The sequence below is a fragment of the Budorcas taxicolor genome, chromosome 14 (genome assembly GCF_023091745.1).
Source record: "Budorcas taxicolor isolate Tak-1 chromosome 14, Takin1.1, whole genome shotgun sequence".
NCBI classification, from domain to species: Eukaryota; Metazoa; Chordata; class Mammalia; order Artiodactyla; family Bovidae; genus Budorcas; species Budorcas taxicolor.
The window spans coordinates 14,818,796-14,839,671 of record NC_068923.1 but is presented as its reverse complement, the minus strand read 5'-3'; the positions used below and the strand labels follow the sequence as shown (position 1 = coordinate 14,839,671).

The 20,876-nt window shown below is 58.7% G+C and overlaps 2 protein-coding genes across 3 annotated transcripts; one reads left to right on the top strand and one right to left on the bottom strand.

The window, feature by feature from the left end:
• Positions 1-5,126: 5,126 nt before the first annotated feature.
• LY6H (lymphocyte antigen 6 family member H) lies at positions 5,127-6,642 on the bottom strand. The gene is made up of 3 exons (XM_052651884.1): positions 6,522-6,642; positions 5,655-5,774; positions 5,127-5,362 (listed from the first exon to the last, which is right to left on the bottom strand). Exons 1-3 carry the CDS (start codon positions 6,586-6,588, stop codon positions 5,127-5,129), a joined length of 423 nt encoding a protein of 140 aa, XP_052507844.1. The 5' UTR covers positions 6,589-6,642.
• Positions 6,643-17,582: 10,940 nt separating this feature from the next.
• On the top strand, positions 17,583-19,886 carry GPIHBP1 (glycosylphosphatidylinositol anchored high density lipoprotein binding protein 1). 2 transcript variants are annotated; one of them, XM_052651883.1, is made up of 5 exons: positions 17,583-17,706; positions 18,202-18,312; positions 18,586-18,705; positions 19,323-19,433; positions 19,537-19,886. In XM_052651883.1, exons 2-5 carry the CDS (start codon positions 18,261-18,263, stop codon positions 19,770-19,772), a joined length of 519 nt encoding a protein of 172 aa, XP_052507843.1. In that variant the 5' UTR covers positions 17,583-17,706; positions 18,202-18,260; the 3' UTR covers positions 19,773-19,886. The 2 variants fall into 2 exon arrangements, with proteins under 2 accessions (XP_052507843.1, XP_052507842.1); XM_052651882.1 differs by lacking the exon at positions 17,583-17,706 and having other exon boundaries at positions 17,918-18,312.
• Positions 19,887-20,876: the final 990 nt, after the last annotated feature.

Below are 20,876 nucleotides of genomic sequence, written 5' to 3'. Positions count from 1 at the left end.
GGTAGGCGGGAGCTTGCATGTGGCCACCTGCTGCCCCCTCACCCGCCTATCTTCCTCCAAGGCCCCACCCTTCAGGAGCTTCTCTCTGTGATCCAGACCACCCTCCACTCCTTCCAAGCCCCTCTACCCAGGGGCACCACTGCCTCACCTTCAAGAGTTTCCCCCAGCGCCGAGCCTGGAAGTGTTTTGAGGGGCTTCTCCCTAGACTTGCTCGGTTTTGACATCTCTCTCTGAGAGGCCCATGGCGCGGTGGGTGGAGGATTTGGGAAACATGGAGGCCAGCCTTCTGAGGACTCCTGCAGATCCCTCAACACCTTCCCTCGTCGTCCTGCTGGTGGGGGCTGAGTACTTCTGGAATAAACACCATGAAGGAAATGGAAAACATCACCTCACTACATGAAAAATGACCTTAAAGGAAAATGGAGGGAATCAAATCCCACTTCCAACACCACAAAAACTACAGATTACTCAGCAGTAAATATATCAAGGAAGATACAAGAGCCACATGAAGAAAACGATGCATTTGTATGGAGGGCCTAAATACACGGTGAGATACGTGGAGTTTCTGAGTGGCAGGACTTCCAACAGTGAAGCACGCTCCCTTCCCCAGCTTTGAACTGAAATGAGTGAAAGTCCAGTCAAAACCCCCAGGAGGGTGTGGGACTAGACAAGTGGGCTCTAAAACTCATCTGTAAGAACGAACTGGAAGAAGTGGCAAGAGTCTTTTAAAAGAAGAGAAACCAGGTTCTTGCCTCACCAATTGTTGAAAGTAGACTGTAGTTAAGGAGCTTGGTGGGATCCAAAGTGGGAGGAGGCCCCCAGGCAAGGAGGGGGTCCCCTGCCATTTGGGTGCAGGCCCAAAACACACATACCTGTTATCCACATGGTGCTTAAGTCACCAGGGAAAGACGACTTATTCAAAAAATGGCATTGAGCAAAATGACACGTGTTTGGAAGTCCCTGCCTCCTGTCACACTCTAAACTCCAGGACTGGATATCCGAATGTGGTGGCCACATCTGTAACAATGTTACGAGAAAGAGATTGCACAGAGATTATTTTCCTCAGGAAAGGGTAGAAGACAGGTTCGTAAGACCTGAAACCCAGAAACCATAAAACAGCAATTAGATTCGGCCACACAACTTGAGATACATATGTACAATGAAGACATCAAAAAGAAAAATGCAAGGAAATATTTGCAAAACATACACCATGGGAAAGACTGTTTCCTTGACATGCACACGAGTCTGACAGGTCACAGGAAAAGACAAAGTCACAATAGTAGGAGGGGCTATTGCCCAATCACAGAAGAAACACAGGGGCTGACAAACGCTTAGGACATCCAACCTCACTAGTAACTTCTTTTCAATATTTACTTAGTTGGCTGCACCCAGTCTTAGCTGTGGCAGGTGGAATCTTTTTAGTTGTGGCATGCCAGCTCTTAATGTGGGATCTAACTCCCTGACCAGGGGTCAAAACCAGGCACTGGCAGCATGGAGTCTTAGTCAGCGGACCACCAGGGAAGTCCCACTGACGACTTCTTAAGTGGCGCTCAGAGTAAGGTTCTTAAAAGTCCTAAAGTTGAATAACACCTCTGTGAGGGATGCAGATGGAGTCGGTGTGACTATGACTTAACGTGGCCCTCTCTGAGGCACCTATTTCTTTGTTAGGTCAATATCCTCTCCAGCTCAGCTGTCCTTTTCTCGGAATCAATGTGACAGAAATAATCGCCTGACCCCACAGGATATGGGGCCCAGCACAGTCGTGGCAGTGCGTGCGTGCCCTGTCACTTCACTTGTGTCTAACTCTTTGCAACCCTTTGGACAGTAGCCCACCAGGCTCCTCTATCCATGGGATTCTCCAGGCAAGAATCCTGAAGTGGGTTGCCACGCCCTCCTCCAGGGGATCTTCTCAACCCAGGGATCAAACCAGCGTCTCCTGCACTGAAAGTGGATCCTTTACCCGCTGAGCCACCAGAGAACCCTGGCCACTGCTGTGCTGCTGGTAAAAACCACTGAGGGGACCCCTGTGCCCTCCAACAAGGGGAGGCTGAATGAGTCCTGGCTCGTTGGTCTAGGGGATGCTCAGCCGCTGACACTGAAAAAGCAAGGTCCATCTAGACCTCCTGACCCAGGAAGGTGTCCCTGATGAACTGTCCAGAAGAGGAGTCCGTGGCACCCTGGTGAGAGACTCAATTCCTAGATATGTTGATAAGAAGTCCAGTGTCCCCAAGAAGGAGAAGGGGGTCTGGAGCCCTCGAGGAGAAAGGAGTCTGGGGCTCTCAAGAAGAAAAGGAGAACCTTTTTTTTTTTTTTTTTTTTTGCTTTGTTTAGTCAATATCGGAGAAGGCAATGGCAACCCACTGCAGTACTCTTGCCTGGAAAATCCCATGGACGGAGGAGCCTGGAAGGCTGTAGTCCATGGGATTGCTGAGGGTCGGACACAACTGAGTAACTTCACTTTCATTTTTCACTTTCGTGCATTGGAGAAGGAAATGGCAACCCACTCCAGTGTTCTTGCCTGGAGAATCCCAGGGACAGGGGAGCCTGGTGGGCTGCCATCTATGGGGTCTCACAGAGTCGGACACGACTGAAGTGACTTAGCAGTTAGTCAATATAACAAAGTATCTTGCTCGAGGACATGTTTCTCCTTAACAAGAACCTTCTGACTAACCTTACAATCTTAAGACTTATATTGTGGGAGAGGGTCTGGTAAGACCTTTCTATTGTTAGTTCTAATCTTGTTAATTTAAGATGTTTGTTGCGGGAGTGGGTCTGGTAAAAGTATACAGTGTGTTAGTTGCTCAGTCGTGTGACCCCATGGACTGGAGCCTGCCAGGCTCCTTAGTCCATGGAATTCTGCAGGCAAGAGTGCTGGAGTGGGTTGCTAGCTCCTTCTACAAAAGTATGTGAGGCCTTGATAAGACTAGTGAGTTTGGGCACCCTTCTGATGTCTATGTCAGAAGCTTTGTCTATCCCTTTTTAAACTTTAATAAAAGTCTGCTACACAAAAGCTCTTAAGTGATCAAGCCTGGTCTCTGGTCCTGAAGCTAAATCTTCTACTTCAGAGATCACAAATCTGACATCATTCACCATAAGCTATCACTGGCTGATCAACACATGTGTGCACGTGCCCCAGGGCCAAGCTGGCACACCGGCTGCGGGCTTCAATCCTTCCGAGAGCTCACAAATGTGGGGGCTACTGAGAAGCCCTCAGAGGTCGGAGCACAAGCTCAGGTTCGGTTGCGTGGAAACAGGAGCTGAGGTGTCGAGGCCAGGTTGTCTGGGCCGCAGTGCCCTCCCTCTAAGCCCCATGTCCACTCAGAATCGCGCATCTTCACTAAAAGACCTGGGAGAACTTTATGCCTTTTTGTGTTTAAACACTTCCTTCAAATAACAAATTCAGCAAAGACTAGGTAGAGGTTGGTTTGAACCCATGCCCCTGGGGTGGTCCGTCCACATCCTCCCAACACCTCCAGGCGTCCCATTGCTCCAGATCGCCTGGCTCCAGCTCCCAGCTCCCCCAAATCCCCAAGGTTCTCTGTCTGCTTCCCCTGAGCCAGCCACGTCTGCCAGGTCACCCGCCAGCAGCACCCAGTCCCAAGGGTCCCAAAAGCAGCAGACGCACTCAGTGGGTAGCACACTTTACTGAGGTTTGGGGGAGGGGTACATCGCAGAGCAGCAGAGCAAACTTAAAACGGAGTGGGAGACACCCTCCGACAAGCCCCTCGGCGTCTCCACCAGCGGGAAGTTGACACCGACCAGTATCCACCGACCCTACTCTCCCCCGGTTCACTCCCCCGGGACCTCCAGACCCCTCTCCGTCATGCTTGCAGAGAAGCCCAGGGAGGAAGGCCAGGGCCAGCCCTGGGGAGAGATCATTCATTCATCACTATCATTCATTCCAGATGGTGCAGGACCCAGGAGTGATCATGGGCTGGGTCAGCCACAGAGGGATGGAGAGGAACTGGCCAAGGACCAAACCCCAGAGAAAGCCTGGAGTGGCTGTGGAGCCTCACGTGGTGAGCGTGGGCCATGAGATAACTCACGTGGCCAAGGGGTGCAGAGGCCGGCTGGACTCAGGGGTGCAGGGACGAACAGAGGGCCCACTGCTGGAGCCGAGAAGGCTGGGAGAAGCTGCACTCTCGGGTCAACCTCCAGGGGCCCTCCCTGCCTCCTCCCACCTGAAGCACCCAGTCCCTCTGTGCTATCCCGCAGACCCTGGTCGGGGGACTGGCCTTCCAGACCCTACCTGTGGCGGCACCCGACTCAGAGTGGAGATGTGTGTGTGCCTAGTTCTGTGGCAGACTCCTGGCACATGAGCCTGAAACAGTCCTGATGGCCTTTGGGGAGCGGACCACCCCCAGCGGGAAAGGGCACGTGGAAACCTGCACACAGGGCCGTGTCTGTGTGTTCTCGTCTGCACACACACCTGGACCTGTGCGGTTTGCCTGTGCTGGGGCACACCGATTCAGGAGCTGCTGTGCCACAAATGCATCAGTGTGGGAGTGCATGGGGGGCATGAGTGTGGTGTGGCGGGGAGTGTGCCCTCAGTGGACATGGGTGTGGGTCTGGTGTGTCCATCTCCCTAGTGTGTGCATACACGGTTCCAAGGCCTCACCCTCAGGCTCACCCTGTGACCTTGCTCAGCCCAACACTCACTGCCCCTCAGGCTGTTCCCAAACCTTTCCAGGCCCACAGTCCCCTGGCAACCCCCAGAGGACCCGCGCCACCCTCCCTGCGCCAGCTCACCTGCACTTTCTCTGCCAGGAACCCCTCCCTCCCCAAAATCCCACCCAGGCTCAGACCTGGGTCTCCAGGCTCAGAAGTGATTTTATTTCTCCGCAGATATCCTCACAGCCAAGCTGTTGGGCTGGGCCCGGCTTCCCCTCAGGGACCCAGGGGCCCAGCCTCCTGCCGGGTGCCTGGTCCCTGGAGATGTCCTGTGGCTGCAACTTGGAGCTGGTGGGGAGACAGGGAGTTCTCACAGCTGGGGCGGGCGGGAGCCACAGGCCTCGGAGCGGAGCCAAGGCTGCCCCCAGTGCCAGCCAGGCCAGGCTGGGGAGGGGGCAGCAACGGGCTCAGGTGTGGGGGGACAAGCTCGGAAGCCCTGCGGTGGGGAGGGGGCCTCAGGGTCCAGCCCAGAGGAGGGCGGGCCCCAGGCTGAGCAGGAGCCCCCCGGCCAGGGCCCAGGGGCTGCGCCCTGCCTGTGCCACCCCATTGCACAAATCCTTCTCGCAGCAGTCCACTTCCACCTTCAAGATCCCAGAGTTAATGAAGCCCATCAGATAGTCTGAGAAAAAGTGCCGCTTCACAAAATCACAGGACGAGGCACACATCTTGTTCACGGAATGATCCTTCCTGCCTGGGGATGAAGACAGGCAGCCTGGGATTGGAGCCCCACAAGCCTCTCAGCCTCATGTCCAGGACCCAGCCCAGGGACCCTCCAGGTCAGCTCAGGACCCCAGAACAACACAACTGAGGCTTCAACCCACCCATGCTGTCCCCCAGCTCTGCAGAAAGAGTCAGAGAGAGTCAGGTACCTGCTGACTGTCACACAGCAGGGTAGGGTCGTGTAGACACACGCCATTGTCCGAGGCCAGAGGGACTCCAATGACACCACCGACCCCCACCCCCCAGCCTGGAGCTTGACTTACTGCTGCTGGGATCTGTGATCCAGACAGTGGCACACACCGTGTCTGATGGATGGCACTGCTTTGGGGTGCAGTGGCTGGAGTTGGTAGTCAGCGTGCAGTCCTGGCACCACAGGCCATGAGCTGGGCAGGGCACGGAGAGGAGGATGACTAGAGGAACCGGGGTTCAGGCCAGCCAGCCCCCTGCATCCTCCCCACCTGCCTCGTTGCAGGTCCTAGCAGAGCCTCGTGGCTGTAGGAGGCCAGGCACCCCCTGACCAGGAGTGACCAGGTCAAACTGGCACCTGGAGGACAGGCTGGGAAAAACCTGTGTCTTTGGGCAGGTTGGGGTGAGGGTGCTGCTGCTGGGACTCTGGAAGCCCCTCTGCACCCCCAGGCCCCACACATACCCACAGTGCACACGCACAGAGTCACACGCATCACACCTGTGGTGCCCTCTTGCACACTCCTCTCCCCCCCGCCACTCCCCCGGTTCACATCCCCCAGAATCCAGTTGGTTCCATCGAGGAAGGTCAGACAGGACTTGATGGGGAGCCAGAGGGGCTCTGAGAAGAGCGTGTCCGGGAACGCCGGCGCCAAGCCAAGTCATCCGCGTGGGGCCAGCCCGCAGGCCCAAGGCCCAGGAGGAAGAGCACCCCCGCCCTGGGAGCCAGGAGAGATCCACGTGGCTGTAGCCGGGGCAGCCCGAGCAGAGGGTCACGCTGCGAGGGCCGAGGGCCGGGGTCGCAGAGGTGTGGGAGGGGGTGTGGGCTGGATGGGCATCGTAGCAGAATGGCCACCCCACACCTGGTTCTCTCCGGAGCTGTCTCGCACAGACTCTCAGGTGACCTGGACTCCCCCCACCGCCCCTGGCAGCGGCCCCAGACTTACCGGGGGCCGAGCACAGCAGAGCCGCCAGCAGCACCAGGCCGAGGCCCTTCATGGCTGCAGGCAACATGCTCCAGGCGGGCCTCGGGAAGGGGCGGGGGCTGCGGGCGGGGGTCGTCTGGGACACCGGCCTGGCAGGGGGAAGCCTCGATCAGGAAGGAAACCAAGCCCCTGGCCCAGCTCGAAGGGCCCTCCCCTTTCCTGGCATCCTAAGGCAACCTTCCCGCCGGAATCCAGAGCTTGGGGTAGCCGGGGAGCTCCAAAGCCCCGCCCCCCGCCCGTCCGCGAGAACATCCACCATCGCTACACCCCCTCGGGGGAGAAGAGGCCTGCCCTCTCGCTGGGGGACAGCCCGAAATGCCCCCTTCCGGCGCTCCGCACCTGTGGGATGAGGGGTGGGGAGGTGGGGGTGGTCGGGAGGCGCGTCTTGTCCCTGGGGAGCCATAGGTGCGTCCGGAGAGGAAAGGGCCGGACGAGGTGCGAGTGGACAGTACCTGCCGGCGGGGAGAGGGGTGCGCGCTACCCCCACCCCCACCTCTGGGCCGGGGGCCCGGGAACCCGGCGCTGAGCCTCCTCCCCTGTCTCCTCACGCGAGCCTTGGCTCTCACCGCGGGTCTAGGCGTGGAGCGCGGGCCTCGGGTCGGGGGCGCACTCGCATCCCTGGGATGCCGCGACTCCGGGCCTCCAGGCGGCGGGGGCGGCGCGGGGAGCAGTGCCCTTCGGTCTCCCTGCGGACGGGAACCCGGGTGCAGCCGTGTCTTTCGGGGAACGCAGCCGCAGACACGGACCCCGCGCGAGGGGCGGGGCAGAGCCGGGGCGGGGGCCGCGTGGGGGGCGGGGGCGGCTGGAGTCGCGCGGATTGGGGCGCCTGGGACTCAGGGCCCCGCAGGGTCACCGTCCCGGGCCGTCCTGGGCCCCCTGGCCAGCAGGCAACCCGCACCCCCGCCCGCGCGCGCGCGCGCCCTCTCCGCTCCGGATCTCTTCACCCGTGCGTTCCCCCCACCTCCGCCTCCCCCCACCCAGGCGCGGGCAGGTCCCTTCCCCCTCAGCTTGGCTGAGATCCCCTTGGAATTTCTCGGAAGAACGTTTACTGCGAAAGGAAGCGAAAGGCACAAAGACGCAGAGAGGGAGGGAGGGAGCGAGCGCGGCAGGTACTACTGGCCCAGGCCCCCTGTTCGCGGCCCTTGGGCCCTCCCTTCCCCGACCCCATCCCGATCCCGATGGTTCAAGGTTATTCTCCGCGCCCCCCCCCACCCACGACGACCCCACGAGCAGCCGCAGACCCAGGGACTGCTGCCTCCAACCACACCCACACTCAGAGGGCAAGTCCCAAACCCTGGTCTTGGCATTCAAGGCCCTCTACCGCCTGCTCTGGCCAGCTTCTCAGCTTTGTCTCTTGCCTTCTGCTCCCATCACGCCTATCGTGCTGCGCTTTGCACCTGCTGTCCCTCATGCCTGAGACCAGTCTCTGCTGGGCACTGCCGTCCGCTGGGCGAGGAGCAAGTGCTAAAGTCGTTCCTTCAGTCCTGCCTTCATCTGTCCAACAAATATTTATGCAGACAGCCTGGGACCACACTCAGGTGTGTGACTGTAGGCATGCTGCCTGCCCCCTGAGCCTCAGGTCCTTGTCTATAAAATGTAACCACGAAACCGTGTGAGGGCTGCACCAAACCCACAGGGAGAGATATCACTGGGCACCCAGACCAGGGCAAGTGCCGGCGAGAGGGCAGGCAAGCAGCGGACAACTGGGCAGATTGACAGGGGGAGCTACTGAGTGGGATGAGAAGCAAAGAGAGAGGCCTGGGGTGTGGACAAAGCCTCTCTGGTGGAGCCCGTGATCCTGCAGGAGGAGGGTGTGCAAGCTCCAAGATACAGAGAGCAGGAGTGTTTGGGGGAGGGCTGGGGGGATGGCTCAGGCCACAATATGCAAAAGGACTAGATTTTGTCCCAAAATCTATGCAGCTGGGCAAAGGCTTGAGTCCAGGACATCCTTGTGAGAACACATGCATTTCAGATTTAACACAAGGCCTTCCCCAAGGGGCTGGGGGCAGGCCACATATCCTGGGTGCCCTCCCACAAGACCGGCCTCTAGACCTTTGGGTCAGTTGGATACTGACTCTGTCCAGGTATGAGGTGACTGTGGGATGGCACTTGGTGGCAGTCCCTGCTGATCACAGCCAACCTCCTCCTGGCTTGGGAATCTCTGCCCAAGTTCTGTCAGAGACTTGGTAGATCCCTGCCAGACCTAAGGCAAGGCAACCCACTCCCAACACCTGGGACTGGTAGTGTGGGGCGCAGGCTCTAAGAGGTATTCTTGCCCTGGTGTATCTCCTTCCTTCCTTTTTTTTTTTTTTTTTTGCCATCCTATTTAGCTTGCGGGATCTTAGCTTCCCAATCAGGGATCAAACCCAGGGCCTCGGCAGTCAGAGTGAGAGTCTTAACCACTGTACATCCAGGGAGTCATTCCCTCCCCACTGAGCATGGCTGGACTCACTTCTAGTGAAGAGGGGGTGAGACCAGTGGGATGTCACTTCTGAGATCAGATTATTGAGACTGTAGCTTCTGATGTGGGCTCTGCCTCCCATCCCCTCTCAGATTACTCATCCTGTTGGCAGCCCTGTGCAGAGGCACCAAAGCCAGCCAACAACCACCCAAGGGACCGCAGAAGTGGACCCCCACAACCAGCGGAGCCCTGAGACGAGCCCACAGCCCCAGCCAACAGCAACTTCATGAGAGAATGTGAGCCCGAGGTCCAGCACTTGAGTTCCTGACCCTTGGACACTTCAAAAGCATGAATGGTGTTGTTTTAAGTGCCTACGTTTGGGGGTAGTTTGTTGTGCCACAAAAGATAGCAGGTGAGTAGGTTCTGGATTGGGCATGATGGGGGCTGATGCCAGATACCCAAAGAGTAATGCCCAAGGAGTCTGCTCCCGCCCCCACCCCGCCCCAGGGAATGCAGCTCCAGGCCTGTTTGTTCCTTGGAGAGCAAAGACCCTGCTCTCCCCATGCTGGGCTTGGTTGCCAGGGAGACAGATATTCCTAACCCGGTTTCCAAGCTACTCTGCCTTCCTCCCAATACACGTGGGATGGTGTTACGCTATCAGGATTTTTGCAAACAAGAATAAAAATCAGTCATGATGGGCAGAAGCAAGGGCAGAGTGTCCATGTGTGGCCCTGGCCCTTGCAGTGTGGACAGCCCCTGCCTGCATGGAGCTGTCCTTGACCTTCCTCCTCCCCACCTGACCTGGCCCAGATGCCTCGATGCTGGTGCTGGGGCCTGGCCCTGGCTGGAGACACTCTGACAAGTGCCCACAGCCTGTGGGGTGACCGTGTGGCAGCTGCCCAAGTCCCATGCTCTACAGAGGGTTGGGGTGATTGGTGGCCAGCTCCCCCACAGCAGAGCCACCTCGGGTAGTCAGAACCATGGACAGCGTCAGAGGCGGGGGATGGGGCAGTTCGCCGCAGGCTGCCTTGCCTCTAGAGTCTGGAAGCCAACAGAAGCAGAGCGCTGGCCTCTGGGTCAGGCCCTGGCAGGAGAGGGGCAAGGCTGGAGTCATGCCTGAGCTGTGCTGCAGGGTTTACTGCCTTGTATTTTGGGCCGACACCATCAGAATCCCTCCCAGCTGTCCAAGGTTGTGGGTCTGACCATGGCCCCCACCACCCTGCCTCACGGAGAGGGCCAGCCAAGGGTGGACAGGGACATTTATTCACACAGTGAACACTTTAAGAAAGGCTGCTGAGCTCAAAGAGAAAGTCCTTGATCCTCAGGATCCCCAGAATAGTGGGGAACAGCTAACAAGGTAAGTGCTGGGCTGAATGGTGCCCCCCCCCAAATGATTCCCACAATCTGTGAAGTTGATCCTGATTGGAAAATGGGACTTTAAGGATGAGATCAAGTTAACGATCTCGCGATGAGGCCATCCTAGATTTGAGAGGCGGGGGCCAGATCCAGTGTCTGGTGTCCTTATAAGGTAGAGAGACACAGAGAGAGGGCATGTAATGGAGGCAGAGACCTCAGGGACACAGCCACATCCAGGGATGCCTGGAGCCCCCAGAGACTGGAAGGGGCAGGAAGGGTCCTCCCCTGGAGCCTGTTGGCTGTTTTAAGCCACAAGTTAGAGATTTGTTGAAGCAGCAGCAGGAAAGAGTGCAGAGTGCAAGAGGCGCTGGAGAGAGGAAGGTGCCCCTCACCCAGCCCCAGCCAGCCACCTGCCCGGAGAAGCTGGAAGGGCCTCCCGTGTTCTGAGGCCCTGGGACACCACAGCCCCCAGCCCCACCCAAGCTCCTCAGGCAGTGCACAGGGCCCTGAACCACGGCTGCACAGCCTGCCTCGACGCCACCCCCTCCGCTGCGCTCAGGACCTGGGCAGTCCTGCCACCCCGGAGTCTCGACTTCCTCATCCACATGTGGGGAGAGGCACAGCCCTCCCCAGAGAAGTGAGAGAGCTGGCCCCTCCCTCTCACGCCCTAGACTCTGGGTCCCAAGAGGTAAACAGGGAGAAGCCATCCAAGGTGATCATTCCTTACCTGGGGTGATCACAGTCATGTAGACTCTGGGCAGGCTTGGAGAAGAAGCAGAGCTGGGGCTTGGCCTAGGACCACCTGCCACACTCCACCCTGACACCACGGGCTCCCCCAGGCCCTCCTCCCCACTCCCCCAGAGGTCTAACCTCGCCCCTCTCCCACCACCTCCTTCCCCATCAAACTGCTGGCAAAAACCTTGTACCTAAAGTTCTGCCACAGCTGCCAGGAGTGCAGGTGGGACGCCCACGGACGGGACGCGGGCCCCACTGCTCCTGCTGTGTGCCGGAAGCAACTCCCGAAGGTCCTCCCCCATGGCCCCGGGAGGGGGTCCTGCTCGGCCTGGGCCTTCCAGGTTTCGGAGGGAGGCACGTCCTGCCACCAAGTCTGACCCCTCATCCCAAGCTCATCAGCGTCCTCCCTTTCTTCCTGGAGCCTTAGGCCCAAGCTTGCGCGGCAGGCGGGGCGGCGCGGTCCTGTGCAGACGTGAGGTTTTGCACAGTGTCAAGCCCCCTCCTAGCGCCCCTTCCCAATTCCCCCTCTTGCACACAGCCCCTGCCTTGCCCAGGTAACCTCTCCCCGGTTCAGGACACAAAGAGCTTCCTCATTCCTTTCTGCAGCTACAGAGAATCCCTGCATAATTACTTGCAGAGTTAACAAGTCACTGCGAGGGAGACGGCTTCCTGCTGCGATGGAATTAATTGCCCTGCAGAAGGCACCCTTCATGGGTGCATTATCCCAAGGGGGCGCCAGCAGCAAGGCTTACAGCCTCAGGCGGGGTGGGCGTGGCCGGGCGGGGCGGGGCGGTGGGCGGAATTGGAGGTGGGCGGGACCAGCTCAGCCTCCGCCCAGGTCCGAGTGCGCCCTCGGAGTCCCGGCGTGCGGAGAACCAGGGGTCTGCAGAGGTGTTAGAGGTCTCAGCTTCTAGCACGTGGAGCTGTCCCCACGGCGCCCTCCGAGAGCTGCACAAGGAAGGAGATGAGAGAAAGTTTGGGTGGAGAATTAAGGCAAAGGGGTGTTTTCAGGGGCTTTTTATTTTCTTAATGAGAGACACCTGAGTGTGTTTACCTGCAGGAGGAGAGGAACCAGTCCGAAAATTAAACGGGGTATCACCGCACAATCCAGCAGTCACGCTTCTGGGCACAGACCCCAAGGAATTGGGAGCAGGGACTGAGAAAGACGTCGGCACACCCGGGGCTGCCGCAGCATTATTCACAGAACCTAGAACACGTTGGCCCCCCAGGTGCCCTCGGAAGACAAAGGCTAATCATGATGCGGTCTATACATACACCAGAATATTATTCAGCCCTACAAGGCAGGGAAATTCTGACGCACGCTACCACGTGGGTGAAACGGGAGGACAGTAGGCAGGGGAGAGGGAAGGGGAGTGAGTGTTTAATGGAAGCAGAGTTTCGCTTTTGCAGAGGGAGGGTGGTGACAGCTATACAACAATGTGAATGTCCTTAGTGGTACTGAGTTGTGCATTTAAAAACGGTTACATGGCAATTTTTTTAAAGTATTTATTTATATTTATTTATTCACTCATTTGACTGCCTCAGGTCTTAGTTGTGGCAGGCTGGGTCTTTGATCTTCATTGCGGTGTGCAGGATTGCTGGTTATGGACATGCAGGATCTTTTTTTTTTTTTTTCCAGTTGTGGCACACAGGGTCTTAGTTGCAGCATGCAAACTCTCAGTCGCAGCACGTGACATCTAGTTTCCTGAACAAGAACCAAACCCGAGCCCCCTGCATGGGGAGCATGGAGTCGTAGCCACGGGTTGCCCAGTGGCTAAGTCAGTGGAAGTGGCTACCAGTGGATGTCCCAACATGGCAAATTTTACATTATGTGTATTTTACCAATTAAAAATATGAGGGATGATCCACCTTCCAGAGTAATGGAAATAAAAGCAAACATAAACAAATGGGACCTAATTAAACTTAAAAGCTTTTGCACAACGAAGGAAACTATAAGCAAGGTGAAAAGACAGCCTTCAGAATGGGAGAAAATAATAGCAAATGAAGCAACGGACAAAGAATTAATCTCAAAAATATATAAGCAGCTCATGCAGCTCACTTCCAGAAAAATAAACTACCCAATCAGAAAATGGGCCATAGAACTAAACAGACATTTCTCCAAAGAAGACATACAGATGGGTAACAAACACATGAAAAGATGCTCAACATCACTTACTATCAGAGAAATGCAAATCAAAACCACAATGAGGTACCATCTCATGCCAGTCAGAATGGCTGCTTTCCAAAAGTCTGCAAACAATACACGCTGGCGAGGGTGTGGAGAAAAGGGAACCCTCTTACACTGTTGGTGGGAATGCAAACTAGTACAGCCACTGTAGAGAACAGTGTGGAAATTCCTTAAAAAACTGGAAATAGGACTGCCATATGACCCAGCAATCCTACTGCTGGGCATAGACACCAAGGAAACCAGAATTGAAAAAGACACGTGTACCCCAATGTTCATTGCAGCACTGTTTACAATAGCCAGGACATGGAAGCAACCTAGATGTCCATCGGCAGACAAATGGATAAGAAAGCTGTGGTACATATACACAATGGAATATTCCTCAGCTATTAAAAAACGCATTTGAATCAGTTCTAATGAGGTGGATGAAACTGGAGCCTATTATACAGAGTGAAGTAAGTCAGAAAGAAAAACACCAATACAGTATACTAATGCACATATATGGAATTTAGAAAGATGGTAACGATGACCCTATATGCAAGACAGCAAAAGAGACACAGATGTAAAGAACAGTCTTTTGGACTCTGTGGGAGAAGGCGAAGGTGGGATGATCTGAGAGAATGGCATTGAAACACGTATAATATCATATGTGAAATAGATCACCAGTCCAGGTTCGATGCATGAGACAGGGTGCTCAGGGCCAGTGAACTGGGATGACCCTGAAAGACAGGATGAGGAGGGAGGTGGGAGGACGGCTCAGGATGGGGAACACATGTACACCCATGGCTGATTCATGTCAATCTATGGCAGAAACCACTAGAGTATTGTAAAGTAATTAGCCTCCAATTAAAATAAATAAATTAACTTACAAAAAAAATGAGGGAAAATAAAGGAAGAACCAAGAGACAGAAGAGAGGGGAGCTGGAAGCACAGGAGAGCAGAAGAGTGCCTGGGGCGGGGAGGCAGGAGTGCCGGGGAGGCCCCAGCAGAGGAAGGGGCTTCCAGAGGGTGGGTGACATTGGGCAGAGGGTGGGTAGGGTGCCAGTCTGGATGTGGCAACCTCGTGGCCCTCGCCTGAGAGGCCTGGCTTCTCATAGAAATGTGGGGTGGGGAATCTGAAGGGGCAGGGGCAGGGGGGCTGACAAGCACTGTGGATGGGAGGTCCACTACAGGCAGCCCTGAAGCAGGAGCTGCACGCTAGGGACCCTGGTGGGGCTGGGGCGGGGGGCAATGGGAGGTGAGACTCTCCGGGGTCAATGTGGACAGGCTGAGACTGTCCAGGGGTTAGAGAAAATTGACCTGGGGTGTGGACGTGTGGAGGCGAGAGGGGGCAGGATGAACAAATGGAGGGTGGGCACCTGCAGTCAACAGGGTATGGGCAAGTGGGTCCCCTAAGACCGCCCGGAGCCTGCTCCCTCTGACCAGCCCACCCCTGCCCACCAGTTTCTTGATAATGGATTTCAAGAGAGAGAGAGGCTTGGGCCCCATCAGAGACCCTGGAAGCTGCCTCATTGGCCAGTCACTGTGGGGCCATCGGAAGCAGAGAGAGAATCCATAACAAACCTCTCATGGCCCCTGCCCACCTAGGAGGAGGGTCTGGACTCCGATCTAAGAAGGAAGGCAGTCTCTCTGCTCCCAGAGAGCATGGGAAGGAGCCCAGAGCAGGGAGTGGGGCATGAGGGCCAGCGCATCTGCAGCCACATTTGCCCTAAAGGCCCCCCTCCCCCATGGCTGTGTGCTGCCAGCAGGGCAGATGCCTTTCCTGCCCAGACCTCAGCCCCTTAGTTAGAAACACTGACCATCTTTTCCCTGGTCTGGGTCCGATTCATGTTGGTGACCGCAGAGGCCTGGGGTAGGGGCTCATAGCCCAGGACAGGTCCACACAGCTCCCCAAAGAGAGCAGGGCCCATGCCTGCCCCCTCCAGCTCCCCCTCTACCAGGGCAGGAGGGGTGTGGATGGCCAGTGTGCCCTGTCCACAACTGGCACCAAGGTCTGATTCACTCAGCCAGAGGGAGGCCAGGCCTGGCTGGGAGGGGACCCAGACCAGCAGTGCCCACAGGGCCATTCTCGGGAGCCAGCCTGACTGAGCAGGGCAGGGCAAGCAAGGCCAGGCCCACATCAGGCATGGGTCTTTGGGCTGGAAGCTGGGCCCCAGGCTGCCTGGGAAGAGCGCCTGTGCGTGTGGGCAAGGCTGAGGGAGAAAGCACTGACATCCAAGGGCAGAGGCTCTAAAGTGGGCCTCAGGTGCCCACGGGGCCTCGAGCCCTCAGCCTTGGCCCTGGGAGTTTGAGGGAGGCATGTCTCCACCCTAGGGGTCTTCAGGGAGGCCCTTGTCCCTGAAGCCGGGGGTCAGAGAGTGCCAGGAGGGGTTGATTTTGTGGCCAGAATGCTTGAAGGTAGCTGGGTGGGGACAGAGCTGGCATATACTCACTCTGACCTGAGGACTAGGGGCCTCGACCACTCCTGTGGGGCCCCAACCCTGGCCAGGCCTGGCCGTGACTGCATCTGTGTAGGCAGGGTGAGCCCCCGTTGCCTCTCCTGGGATGGGACTAGGGAGCAGGGCAGGGCTGGGGTGGGGGGAGGGGCACCCTAGGGTGGGGGTTGGTGAGGAGAGGGCAGAGTCCAACCCTGGCAGTAATTCCTAGTCAGTAAAGTAGTGATGGAAACACTACATACCCCTAGAGTTGTTGAGGACCAACAAAATGGTATTTAATTTTAACTAGTGAATTAAATGATGTTATTTATTATTTGCATCTGGGCCAAGGAGGAGCTGGGCCTGTCTGGGGGGTCAGGCAGCAGGTGGAGACCTCCTGCTCCCTAACACTTCTGGGAACCCCCATGGGGCCCTGCCTGGGAACAGCTCCTGGGAGTCCAGGTCAGAGCACCTGCAGGAGGAAGGCAGTGTGCGAGCCCAGCACGCGGGGCGACCGTGGACACAGGCCTGAGGAATGCAGAGGGCAGGTCCTGGGCCATGAGCACAGAGGATGACCCTGGCTGGAGAGAGATTTTGGCCTCCAGATGGGGGCGGGCTGGGGACAGCTGACAATCAGAGACCAGAGGCCAGGCAGCTCCCCGCAGAAGCCGAGGCTGTTCAAGCAGCCCAGTGCCCACGGGGAGATGACGGTGCACTGGTTAAGAGGAGCGGGTGGGAGGATAATGCTTGGCGGCTGAGACTGCAGAGGAATGCCATCCCAGCCGGCCCTGGGGGGACTCTGCCAGGCACCGTCCTACATGCCGGCAGGCACTGGCTCTTGATGGCCATGACCGCTCTGAGAGCGCGGAAGCCCACAGAGTCAGGGGAAAGAGGCCTGGGCTCAGGCTCAGGTGGTTTCGCCCAAGAGCCAGCTCTCAGTCTCTTCTCCAAATGCCCCTGAGGATGTCCACAGGGAGACTCAGGCTGGGCAGGTTCAGGGAGGAGCCCCGGTGAACAACGGGGGCGGGCTCGCAGCCCTGACTCCAGGCCTCAGTCTAGCCTCCTGCCCTGCCCCACCTTTCGTTGGCCTCCAGGAAGGGGCTCCTCAGCGCCTGCCCTGCAGCCCACAGAGGAGGAAGTGGGCAGCCCCCTCCCACAGTGCTGCACTGCCAGGAAAAGGCAGGCTCCCAGTGGTCCCGGAGGCCGGCCCCGGAGGGCAGGGGGCCAACACGAGGGACAGAGAGAAAAGGAGGTGTTGGTGGTGCAAGACCTCTCTGAGAGTGTGACACGTGCAGATGGGACTGTGGGGTAGTTAGACATTAGCCGCAGGGAGGTGACAGGCGAAAAGACAAGAGGGGGTGGATCAAGCTAAGCCCCAACCATCTGAGGACCACCCCCCCGACCTCACCCAGAATGGGCAAAACTATGGCCTGGCGGTGGGCAGCTTACCCTGATAGAGACAGCACAGTGACACAAGAGGACGCCCACTGCTGCCACGGCTGCCCCCGCCCAGACTAGACAGGCATACAGCGTCTAGCAAACCCAACTCATTATACCAACGTTAATAAAGTCTACAGGTGGTTTCGTGCTCCACTGGGTGGGCTGTTCTTAGCAAATCAAGGGTAAGGGCATGTGCAAAAATGAACTTGTTAGAGAACTCGCGACAGGCAAGCAGAGCCACCGCCTGTCACTCACCCACGATCGCACGGCCTCCTCCCCCATCACTCCCTAACCCTTAGGCGCGTGCGAACAACTCCGCATCAACACCCTGAAGCCAGTGCGGAAGGGGCTGGTTTCACCTCACAGAAACAGATGGCTCTTCCTCTGAGAGTGTTTATCGATCATTTATCTTCCTGTACTTAAGCAGGAAGCAGCAGTTTGCAAATACGTGCTTGCTATCACAAGGACTCAGATGTCTGGTCTGGTCTCCCATTGACCTCCTCGGTTGAAGCTCTCTGTCTGACACAGGGCACGCCACCCCGGGGCAGGACGGCCTCAGGACAGCAGCGGGGACTGCGTTCCAGGGAGAGGAGGCAGCGGGGCGGAGGCCCTGAGGTGGGGCGGAGGGCAGCGGCGGCTGGCGGGCCCACGCAGTGCTGCTGGGAGAGGGAGGCCTAGCAGAAGGACCCCAGCTGTGTCTCACTCTGAAATGCTCTTAATAAGGCCCCGCCCGGGAGATGACGCAGCTGACTCGTGGTTGACGGTGCCACTCAGCGGTCTGCAGCTGGACTGGAGGGTCCACGAAGCCAGGCTCCCATGGCTGCGGCCTGGACCTGGTCTCAGGGTCGAGACAAGGGGTGGGGGCTGGCCAGCCTGCACTGCAGGGCTGAGGCCGCAGGGCCAGGGCAGAACTGCTCAGGTGGACAGGATGCCCCACCGGCCACCACAGTGACTTCTCCTCCCCCACCACTGGAGCCAGGGAGGGAAATGACTATCCCTGGCTCGGTGCCTGGCCTGGGGGCCAGCGTGAGGCCCATTGTTTGAGGCTGGAGCTGGCGGCCCGGGGCCTTGGGAAGCCCCCGGCAAGGCCCTTTGTCCCACTTCCCACAGATTCAGAGCCCCAGCGAGGCCCTGGTGAGCAGACGCGGCAGAGGTGGCAGCCCCGCAGGATGAAGGCGCTAGCGGCTGTCCTGCTGGCCCTGCTGTGGTGCAGGCAGCAAGGTGCGTGGGGCAAGGGGTGGCCCTGCAGCGAGAGGGATGCCTGGTCCAGGCTGCAGGCCCTCAGGGTCACCCAGCCCGGGGGCAAGACGTGACCTGGGGAGGAGGACGGGGAGCACCTGCAGGCCGAGGCCAGAGGGAGGCGGGTGGGCCGTGCTGGGTCCCCACGGGTCCCCAAACGTGCCAGACTGAGGGGAGGGGGCACGGCACTGGGCCCCGAGCCTGTGTCCTCTGCGCCCGGGTGGTGGAGGTTTATAGGTGTCCCTGCGTGGCCAGGAAGAGGGCAGGCGCACGAGGACGAGGACGACGATCCGGACGCTGGGCGCGAAGGCTACGATGATGAGGAGGATGAGGAGGAAGAGGAGGCCGGCGCCCCTGTGGGCAGCAGGGGCTCAGGTACCTGCCCACCCCGCCCCAGCATGGGGGCGCTCGACCCTCCTCCTCAGCACTCGCATGGGTGCCTCAAAGCTGACAGTGAGGAGCCCACAGGCAGAGGCCTCCACTGCGAGCGTCCATGCCCTCAGGGTCGGGGAAGGGGGAGGCGGGGCCCCTGGCAATCAGCACACCCTCAGTTCTCACCCTGGCAGTGACCCCCAACTGCCATCCAGAGGAGGGGGCTAGAGAAGGAGCCAGTCCTGGGAGGGGCAATGGTGCTGGGGCAGAGAGGTTAAATAGGAGTTCACCAAGCAGACAGGGGCACAGCAGAGCCCCAGGATGGAGAGACTAGTGACCCAAAGGCCCTGGGTGTGGAGTCCAGTTCAGAAATACACAACTGTCCCGGTGAGGCAGGGCAGCGGGGGGCAAGGCGGGAGAGTAAGGGGGCCAGTCCTGAGGTGGGGCACAGAGGGCTCCAGCATGGCAGGGTTTGAGGGGGTCAGCTGAGAGTGGGGGAGGCAGACCGGAACTGGGAAGAGACCTCCAAGGGAAGAGGCTGGGAAGCAGCAGGCGTGGGTGAGCTGGGGGCGCTCCGGGGGCTGTGCCCCTCGCACAGCTGAGCCCACCCGGCCCCCCAGGGCCACAGTGCTACACGTGCCAGTCCCTGCACAAGGGGGAGAGCTGCGAGCAGGTGCAGAGCTGCGTGCTCCCCAGGACGTGCAAAGCCATCGTCTCCTCCTGGAACGCTGGTGAGGGGCCACCCGGGGGTGGCGGGACGGCGTCACCCAAGCCTGTGAGGGGCCCCGTCCCTGCCGTGTCCCGTCCCGTGTGATCCACTCTCTCGCCTCACAGAGTCAGGTCCCCAGACCACCTACTCGGGGTGGTGTGCAGACACATGTCAAGCCATCAGCAGGACGGTGGAAGGATCCCTGACGACCATATCCTGTTGCCAGTCCAGCCTGTGCAACACCCCACCCTGGCAAGATCCCCAGGGGAGGGGGGCAGGTGGCCCCCGGGGGAGCCCTGCGACTGTGGCCGCCACCGTCCTGCTCAGCCTCCTGGCCGGCCTTCAGGCCATGGGGCTCTGAGTGGGGCGGTCCCTCCTCGCGCCCAGCATGGCTTGCACCCTGGTTGGCCAGCACTCTGTCTGCTGTCTCCTGTCCCCTCCCCCAGACCATGGAGAATAAACTGGAAGCACCCGTGATGACCCCGCGGCACTGGTTCCTTTGCCACAGCGGCCCTTCCTCGGTTTCCCCTTCCAGCATCCTGGCCTCCTCTCCCTGCCTGTGCATGGCAGATGGCCAGCACGTGGGCCTTAGGTCCAGGCCTCAGTGGCTCACAGGTTGGGTCCACACAGCTCCCTGCCCCCAGCAGAGAAAACACTCACTGCATGCCAGTGGGGAGCCCACCCCAGGTTGCTCCCCAACTTCTTGATAAAAAGAAACCTCCATCTATCCATGTGAGGGGTGGCCCTTGTAGAGAGGAGACTTGGGGAGGAAGGTTTCCTTGGCCTAGAGGAGGAGAGGCCCCCACCCAGGGCGGCTTGTGTGTGAATGGAATTAATGAGGGGCTGGAAGACAAAGAGAAAAGAGAGGGAGGCAGGTGGTGTATGGCTCAGATGGGACTTTGCAGCCAACCACTCAGCTTGGGGGGGGGGGGGGATGGGGCGGAAGAGGGGGCAGTCAGGGAGAAGCGGAGGGGCCGGGCAGAAGCCCCACGGCTTCCCCAGCCTCTGCTCCAGCTGGACGGGTGTCGCTGGCTGCTGGGCACTAGGCCTCCGTGACTGGTGCCGGGATGGAGCCGAGCCCCAGAGGGGGAAAGAGAGGGCTGGGCTTCAGTTTCCCCATCAGAGTGGTATGGAACAAGGCACAGAGGGCCCTGGTGCCCACCAGCTGAACACCCCCTGGGCAGGGAAGCCCAGCCCTCCATCTTGCCTGCCCCGCGTTCCTGCAGGCAGAGCAGCCTCCCACCATATGTTTCCCCTTTCCTCACCAAGGGAAACCTCTTGGTAAGGAAACGCCACCGTCCCGGCACACAACAGTCCACCCGACAGAGGCGACACGTCTGCCCAGGGTCACGCAGTTGGTGGTGGCAGGTCCGGGACCCAGCCCGGGGCTTCTGGTCAACAGCGGTTGCCCTCCCAGGTGGCCATAGGCTGGTGGACAGCGGAGCCAGAGGTTGCAAGCAGCTGG

Coding starts and splice junctions, on each gene's coding strand:
- LY6H (XM_052651884.1), bottom strand. CDS start 6,588: ATGTTGCCTGCAGCCATGAAGGGCCTCGGCCTGGTGCTGCTGGCGGCT. Junction 5,775..6,521: donor TCTGCTGTGCTCGGCCCCCG/GTAAGTCTGGGG, acceptor TGCCCTGCCCAG/CTCATGGCCTGTGGTGCCAG. Junction 5,363..5,654: donor GATCACAGATCCCAGCAGCA/GTAAGTCAAGCT, acceptor CTTCATCCCCAG/GCAGGAAGGATCATTCCGTG.
- GPIHBP1 (XM_052651883.1), top strand. CDS start 18,261: ATGAAGGCGCTAGCGGCTGTCCTGCTGGCCCTGCTGTGGTGCAGGCAG. Junction 18,313..18,585: donor GCTGTGGTGCAGGCAGCAAG/GTGCGTGGGGCA, acceptor CTGCGTGGCCAG/GAAGAGGGCAGGCGCACGAG. Junction 19,434..19,536: donor CGTCTCCTCCTGGAACGCTG/GTGAGGGGCCAC, acceptor CTCGCCTCACAG/AGTCAGGTCCCCAGACCACC.